This window comes from Astatotilapia calliptera, chromosome 7, assembly GCF_900246225.1.
Source record: "Astatotilapia calliptera chromosome 7, fAstCal1.2, whole genome shotgun sequence".
Classification (NCBI taxonomy): domain Eukaryota; kingdom Metazoa; phylum Chordata; class Actinopteri; order Cichliformes; family Cichlidae; genus Astatotilapia; species Astatotilapia calliptera.
Genome location: NC_039308.1, coordinates 10,891,672 through 10,900,456, shown reverse-complemented (window position 1 = coordinate 10,900,456; position 8,785 = coordinate 10,891,672). Strand labels below are relative to the sequence as shown.

The 8,785-nt window shown below is 42.1% G+C and overlaps 1 protein-coding gene across 3 annotated transcripts in view; it reads left to right on the top strand.

The window, feature by feature from the left end:
* Positions 1-105: 105 nt before the first annotated feature.
* Positions 106-8,785, top strand: part of LOC113025364 (metal transporter CNNM4-like) — a 38,711-nt gene continuing 30,031 nt past the window's right edge. For 2 of the 3 annotated variants that reach the window (XR_003272786.1, XM_026173006.1), the window contains exon 1: positions 106-2,804. Coding sequence is in view for 2 of the 3 variants with exons in the window: in XM_026173006.1 (XP_026028791.1) it covers positions 1,304-2,804 (1,501 nt within the window). In the remaining variant the exon portion in view is untranslated. The remainder of the gene's footprint in view (positions 2,805-8,785) is intronic. The other variant, XM_026173005.1, reaches the window with a different exon arrangement.

The following is an 8,785-nucleotide window of genomic DNA, read 5'->3' as shown; positions in this document are numbered from 1 at the left end:
CCCTTATGTTCAAGCACATGCAAGTGTGGTATTACAGAAACACATAATAATCAGTATGTGACTGCAAACTTTCAGCTTTAATTCTGTTTGTTTAACAAATACTTTAGATTAGACACTGTTGGGGAATTACATACATTTTTTTACATAGTCTCTCATTTTCTGAAGCGTCAGTGACTGCCTGAAGTCTAGAAGCCATAGACATCACCATGAAATCAAACCATGTGAAAGGAACAAACGTTCATTTCGTTTTAAAATTCGCATGCTGTGACTAAAGAAAAATGTCTGTGCCTGTGCACATCGCTTTAAAAGAGGAAATCGGTCAGAATGCTTCGTAATGTGTTCAGTTAGGGTTGTTCCCTGGACCCAGGCATCGGCAATACAAAATAACAACAAATAAACACAAAAAGACTCACATAAAGAGACAAAATAGACAAAATGGCACGGAGACAAGACGATATGATAACCATTGTATTTGTATTAATTTTGGCACGCTCGGCCCCTCAGAAATAATTTTACCTCAGACCTAAGTACAGTTTTGATAAGTGGTGTGGCCACTGGGTGACGCTACAGGAAAGGACTTTTAACGTTATTGGCTTATTACATAACAGCTAATTAGCGAATATTAGGATCTAATAATAAATAAAGATGGCTAATAAACACTGCACTGGGAAAAAAAATCCGTGACAATGCAGTGATGCAGTAATGTAATAGTCAACCTCGGAAATTATTAGGCTTTTCCACATCTTAACTGAACTGATACAGACAGCTTATGTAATTATTATCATTATACAAACGGGCTATATCCTGGCTCCACAGAGTTTGTCTCTCAGGAAATAAATAAACGTCCCCTGCATCTAGCATCCCTGGCCGGGCATCGTGCCAGCGGGATGCAGGCTGGTGCAGGATGAGGATGGAGGGCGGGGGGATGTACACAGATGCCATGTGCCTTTACATAACCGCAACTGGCTTTGGATACAATTGGATGAGAAATCGGTGGCCAGGGACGACAGCAGCAGCAGCAGCGTCCGTCCTGCTGTGTGCCGCAGTGCCCCGAGCCCAGCGGGGAGTAACGTGGCCGGGCACTGAGGCGGGGGGAGTGTGAGTGTTGCTGCAGAAAAATGATAGCGAAGCGTCACCAGGAGCGTGTGTGACCTGCAAGGAGCGTGAGTGTGTTTGTTTATCAGCTCTACATGTCGCTGTCCGGCAGTCGGTGTTAATGTGTGTATGTGTCCGTGTATGAGTGAGCGTATGTGAGAGATAGCGGGAATGGGGGGAGAGGGAGGAGCTGCTTGGACATGAGTAAATGACGTCAGCTCCCAGGTCGCCGAGCACAGAAACAAACATGGCGACAGAATGGAGTGGACAGCAGGGTTACATTCTCACCGTGGTTATCTGTCTGTGGAGCGGTCGGACAGAGTTGGTGGCAGCCGCTGGGCCCGGTGTCAGCGGTGGAAGGGGAGGCGGCGGCGGAGGCGGTGGGAGTCAGGTGCTCGGCATGAGGCTGGAGAGGAGCAACAAGCCGGCCAGCACCACTGACGAGGGTGTCATCCAGGTGACCGAGGAGAGCTCCGTGCAGCTCCGGTTTTACGGGGTCCAGCTTCACTCGGGCGCCTGGTCTGAGATCCAGTTCACAGAGGTCAAGAAGGAGGAGGAGGAGGAGGAGAAGGGGACGGTGGTGGCGGCGGCCCGGGGCGGCAGCGGCATGATGGACGCGCTCGATAAAACTTGTGCGGATTTCACGCAGGACATCACCGTCGGGAACTTCATAAACGTGAGCAGCCGGGGCACGTCGGGACTGCTCAACGTGCACATTAAGCCGCTGCGCAAAAGCGACCAGAAGAAAGAATACGCTCTGTGCACGTTGAGCACGGACGGCAGGTGGGTGCAGCTGGGGGACAGCGATGGCCGGATGCTGGTGGTGGAGGAGAAGAAGTCGCTGCTACCCATGTGGCTGCAGGTCATCATGATCTCGTGCCTGCTGGTCCTCTCGGGCATGTTCAGCGGGTTGAACCTGGGGCTCATGGCGCTGGACCCCATGGAGCTGCGGATCGTTCAGAGCTGCGGCACCGACAAGGAGAAGAAATATGCGAGGAAAATCGAACCGATCCGCAGCAAAGGCAACTATCTCCTATGCTCGCTTCTCCTGGGTAACGTTTTGGTGAACACCACCCTCACCATCCTCCTCGATGACCTCATCGGGTCAGGTCTGGGCGCCGTGGTCGCCTCTACAATTGGCATTGTCATATTTGGGGAGATCGTCCCCCAGGCGCTGTGCTCGCGTCACGGGTTGGCTGTGGGAGCAAACACGATCCTGGTCACAAAGTTCTTCATGTTCCTTACCTTTCCTCTGTCCTTTCCCGTCAGCAAGCTGTTGGATTTCCTGCTGGGACAGGAGATCGGCACTGTGTACAACAGAGAGAAGTTGGTGGAGATGCTTAAAGTGACAGAGCCTTATAATGACCTGGTCAAAGAGGAGCTTAACATGATCCAGGGAGCCCTGGAGCTCAGGACCAAAACTGTGGAGGATGTGATGACTCCCATAGCCAACTGCTTTATGATCCAGGCAGATGCTGTGCTGGACTTCAACACTATGTCAGAGATCATGGAGAGCGGATACACGCGCATACCCGTGTATGATGAGGAGCGGTCCAACATCGTGGACATCCTGTATGTGAAGGACTTGGCCTTCGTGGACCCGGACGACTGCACAAACCTAAAGACCATCACCAAGTTCTATAACCACCCTGTGCACTTTGTGTTTCATGACACAAAGCTGGATGCCATGCTGGAGGAGTTCAAGAAAGGTGGGTGTGCATTGACATAATCTAACACCTGATGATGTTTTGTTCTGAAAATCTGCAACCTTCATATCACCAGGGACCTAAACCTGTGTGAGCTCGACAGCCCCCCCTCTCTCTGTTCACCAGCACTATTGATTAGTGGAACACCACAGCCTACACACACACACAAAGCACATTTCATCATCGGGGCACATGTTGTACTACTCTTATAAGGGGTCAGGGTTGAGCTTTTAACCTGCACACACCTGATAAGGCTGTCATGAGGGCAGTGTATGTTTATGCATTCACTTATTAAAGATTGGAGAGCTTTAATTGTCCCATGCACAACAATACAACTAGCATAGCTGCAGTATAAAATTGAAACCCAATATGAAAAGGAATAAAAAGAAACTAGACAAACACTTATTTGGATAAACTGTCATATAAATGACAGTTTATTAAAAAAAATCCATAATATGTTTCTAACATGTGAAATAAGAAGTGCATCTAAGTTAATGTTATCATTGTGTCTGCTGAATATTTCTTTCATTAATCAAGTGATTAAGTCAAACATAAGGCCTAGATTAGTGGCTACGTGGCTGTTGGCCGTTTGGTGCCACTTGGCTGATTTTGCAGGGTACAAAAATTAGCAGTAAGGTACATACATACATTTTTCACTGTATGTGGAAAAAAAGTAGTATCAAGAGATAACGAGATTAGCTGTGGTCCACCCACCCAATTTCTGAAATGCTTTTCTAATTCGGTGCACATCTGAATATTTGATAGTTTTCCCTTCATCCTAGTGACCAAAATACTACCCAGAGCTTAAACCACAATAAGATGGTTACAGTCAATGTGCGCTGCTGGTGGTCTGTTTGATATCCTAGCATTTTTTTTGTAATGATGTTAGCCTGGCTCAGTGTGGAAAAAGTTATTGACCACATAAAGCTAATCTGAGAATCTAATTGAGCTTTATGTGGTGAGGGTGACACCCCCAAAGTGTTGGGTCATAAAATTGCTTAGCAATATCTTGAACCCGCAGTTCACACTGATGTAAAGAAATGCAGCAACTTGCAGTTCAGACCTAAGAAAAAGTTATCTTTTCTATTATTTTTGTTTGAAAAACATTAACAATTAATTTCTAGAAAAACTGCTGATCTTGTCCTTTTCAGTGTCAGATAAGAAGTAGGGCAGCATTTACTTTTCTTATCAGTAAATACGCATATTTAGATCATTAATGGCAATTCATTTTGCCTTCGAATAATTCAGTATACACTCTTCAGCCACTTGGAACACTAGAAATCTAATACACAGCTTATACTTTGTTTTCCAACATTTTAGTTCTTATGTCATATTCAGATATATATCAATACATTTTAATATAAGAAACAACAGTAAAAGGTCATGTTTCTGCTGTTATATTTTTATAACCGATAAATCTGTTCATTCTATATTTTTGCAGAGAACTGACACATCTCTATGCTATAAGAGTGCAGTTTCCTTGATTTCAATTATATCCACCCCTCATTTGTTCCAAGACACCATGATTGTTATGACAAAAATCTTCATTTAAGCCTTCGCAGTGGAACTTAATGACTCCCATGGGTGATGTCATGGTGCCTATCTCCATCTTTTCTGTTCATGAAGAATATGCCAAACTTTAGATGTTCTTAACATTTTATCCATTTTCAGTCATTTTTGGTTATTCTGGTAACATTCTGGCTGTCTGTCAGGGTTATATTGTTGATTGTCATTTATGCTTAGAAATATTTAACCATATATGCTTAGAGGTGTATAATTGATTGTGTAGTGATAGGATGTGTGATCCTTAGTAGTCTGCAAAGACTTTGTGTGCATTCCAGAGTGTTCTGGCATACACACTCACACCCTAGGGTCATGAGAGATCTCGTATCTTCTCTTACTGATATTCTGACCCCACAGTTGGCCATATTATTTTGCAAATTATTACATTAAAATGCTCCAGAAGGGATAGACAGTGCAAAGATAGTGTAGAGGACCAGTTCATTGACTCCAATCAGGTATAACTGATCCCGATCAGTTATACCTGATACCCAAATTAGCCACACCACTCCAGCATCCAAATGGATATATTGGTTTTTTTTTCTTTTTTAATGTCACCCACAGTACATTTGTTATGAAGGAGGAAAGGGTTCATAAAGGACAAAACCATTTTTATGCTAAATAGTAAAAATGCTTTTGATAATGTAAAGTTGGGTATCAACCTCAAGTTACTTCTAGAGGAACTGCAGTTTTTGTCACTTCACATTTACTTCATTTTTCACCCCAAAGTGAACATACTTGAGCTGTGCAAGTTTGCATATAAGCACAGCTCAGTGATAAAGATAAAGCAGAATCCGCACCATTTAAAACAATGTCAGCAAAAGTTAAAAATGAATTTGTGGCAGGGCTGTGATGTTAGATTGCATTGAATCTGCCTAGTAAAGTGGCTTTAAGTGAATGTAAAAGTAATTTTTAAAAAATGGGGAAAAATCAAGAATACAAATGTCACCATCAGAAGCATTTCAGCTTACCAGAAACGACAAACTAAAATATTTATAATTGTGTGCTGCAATGACTTAAACCTAAGTGGCCACAAGTTACTCCTTTAATTAAATCTGGCTGTGGATACCACTGATCATCTCTAGTCAGAGATCATCTCTAGCCTAATCACTCAAATCATCTGATTTGTGCTGTTTGATGGGACGAAAATCGGCACGTTCAGCCGTACAGGAGTAGTGCCAGAAATCCACTGATATACACACCGTGAAAGCTGAGCTTAATATCATAACAGCCTTGGCGCTGCAGCTGATTGTGATGGTCTTGCAACATATCAATGTGGTTTTTTTCCCCAGAGACATTAAAAACATTGCATTTCATTCTTTGACATTACATTTATAAGACTGTAGATATGAAAAGAGCTACATTATGAAGCTCAGTCATTGTGGAACTGGCTGCATGCCTCATTTCCACCTGCTGCGAGATCGATCAACTTTAGACCAGACAACAAACTACGGAGGCTCCGGAAAAGTGCAATCAAACGATGAGTTTTATTATCACAGGAGAACAACCAACCATCAGCATACGGAATGGGTTGCTCTGACAAGAATACAATGGGTTCTGGTTTTATAGGATAAAATATCACACCTACGTCAATACAGTTCAAAAATACATGGTGACAGACGGGCAAAAGTTCAACCCGTGCAGACAAGGGTACATCACGTACACTTCTAATAACCATACACTGACATATTACTTCTCTTTTCTACATTACTTGCCTTTTAGGGTAATAACTTCAGGTCTCAGCATCTCTGAGAGCTAATAATGGACCCTCGTCCTTAATCACTAAGTAGAGTCCTTTGCAGCCAGTCTCAAACTGAAGCAGAAGACGCTTAGGCCTTCGCTCAGACCTGCTACTAGATTAATATGTGTATCGTAAGCGTGCATGCAATTAACCTGCTATGTTCTCATCTCCCCTCAGCATGTATCATCTGGACACTCTCACCAGTGAAGCTTAAAACCTTCTAGAATGGAACATCAACTCTAACCAAGCACATTTATGCATTGTGTATAAAATGAACTCAACCTGTAAAAATAGAAAGGTCAATGTGATGACAGACATATTCAATGCAATATAAACCCTGTAGGAAATATTACTGATAAATGATACTGTGAAACATGTTATTAATACATTCTTCATAAGGCAAATTATATGGTAGCAATAAAAGAATCTCTGAATCCCAACACACCCCAAATTGCAAAAGAATTAGTGTAATTTCAGCTGTCATTGCAAATAAGCATCACCTTCAGCTGTGGCTTTTTATAGCATCAAAGCCCAAGTCCTGCATGCATGATGCATAAGCCTAAATAAAGTGCCATTTGTCAAATTACCATGATAATAGCAAAACAGGAAATCAAGGTCTCCATAGTATTTTAGGCAATCTGATGTCAACAATTCAGTTTAAAAAATTGGATTTTTATATTTCAGCCCATTAATCTTCAACAACATGAGCACATTTTTGATGAGAGACACTTTTTGTTTAAGGTTAGAAACTGAACTTGTCTGCTAAAAATGTGCTGCAAGGAGATGGCGTTCAAACCTTCTGTGGGGGGTGGGACTGATGGTGGTAGTAGTGCTGTCTGATGTATGAGTCATGTTTTTGGCTGCTGGCTACCACATTGCTAGGACTGCACACTACAGTGCTAGCAGTCGTGGCTTTGTTTGGTCATGGTAGGCTGTCTTTATGATGGGTCATAAGAGACTAATTCTCACTTTAATAGTTTCATAGTTCCAGGTGAAATATTTTGAGTGGGAGGGAATAATTTATGGGAGCTTGAAGCAAATTAGTGAAGCATCTGTGGTTTTGTGAGTTACCCAGTGGTCTATTTTCCTACCTTTACAAGTGGGTACAAGTGGCAGGAATGAACTTGCTTTGAAGGGTGCCTAGGCTCAGCATTAGAGATCATCAGGAAGGGCTCAGAGTAGAGCTGCTGGTCCTCCACAGTGAAGGGAGTCAGTTGATGTTGTTCAGGCATCTGTCTAGGAAGCCTCCTAGGTAAGGTGTTCCAGGCATGTCCAAGTAGCAGAAGACCCTGTGACAGACCCAGGACATGCTGGATGCGAAAACCTCTGTCTCCCCAGGCGTGGAGGAGGGAAGTGGGCATCTCTGCTTAAACATGTCAGAAGAAAATTGAGGGATAATTTTTTTTTTTTTAAATTTTAGAATCATTTCTTAACACAGAACATTTTTTAAAATGTTTTTAAAGCACATGTAGGAAGAAGAAAGCTGTTTGATAGAAATCTTGATGTCAAAGTCATTTTTTTTGCCTCATGGGGCAAATGTTTGAATCTGTTGGCTGAAGCTGCTCACTATTCAAACTACTGATGATATATTGATGCACTGAAAGCACTAAGCCTCAAACAGTGGCTGTTTGAGTACATGAAGAACTATAAATTATATAATATATATATATGTATGCCGTGAATCATTCAGTCATATTCAGGCTCTTAACACCAGGGATAAACCAGTGTCATGTCTACACGTAATGGACAGCTTGGCAATTAATCAATTTTAAATTAAATTATTAGGCACCTTGTTGCTTGGGGCCTTTTGCAAAAGCACATACGGTAAGTTGTTTCCTTGTATTTACTGAAACTATAAAACTTGTGAAAGATAACAGTTTCACAGGCATGCAATAGTATTTTTGTACCATTAAGATCTCAAAAAGCTATTAGCCCAAAATCTGGCATATCTCAGCATGGCATGCAGAGTGTCCTGACAGAGGACCTGAGAGATACATCAGCCTATGGTGTCAAGGTTGCTGGTGAAAGAGTGGCTTTCAAGAAGCTATACTTAAGGATGGGAAATGGAGAGAAAAAGCTGAGGTATGCCATTACACTAGAAATGGATTGAAATTCAGTGGTAACAGGTTTATGGAGTGATGAATCAAATTTTGAAACTTTTGGTTCAAGTCACACAGAGGAAGTTAGAAAAGAAGTACCACAGTGAGTGTCCACAGACATCTAGAAAACATGATGGAGGTTCTTTCATGGGTTGGGGTTGCATTTCAACAAGTGGTATTGGGAATATGGTCAAAAGTACAGTCCCAATTAAAATAAATTAAAAATTTTGCATGGTGGTAGAGCTTCAACATGCAACAAAAAGAAATGGGAGTGAGACAAAAAAAATTTTGAGCATTTTACAGCTGATCAAAAGTTTAAGATCACATGCCTTTAAAAGGCCAAATCTGTGCAAAAATGTGGATTAATTGTCATTTTCTGTCAGGTAGTCACACTGACATTCTCATTGCAAAGCAAAAAAATTTTTCCCTTTTTGAATGTGTTCGGTTGTTGAACTGCATAAGCAGTTTCTCTCACAGTGTGCCATCACTGCTGAGGTGGGACGCATTAAGACAGTCATTTGGAATTCCTTAAATGATCCGGAGGATTATGGAACAAGAAAGTCAAGTGGAAGACCCCCAAAAAT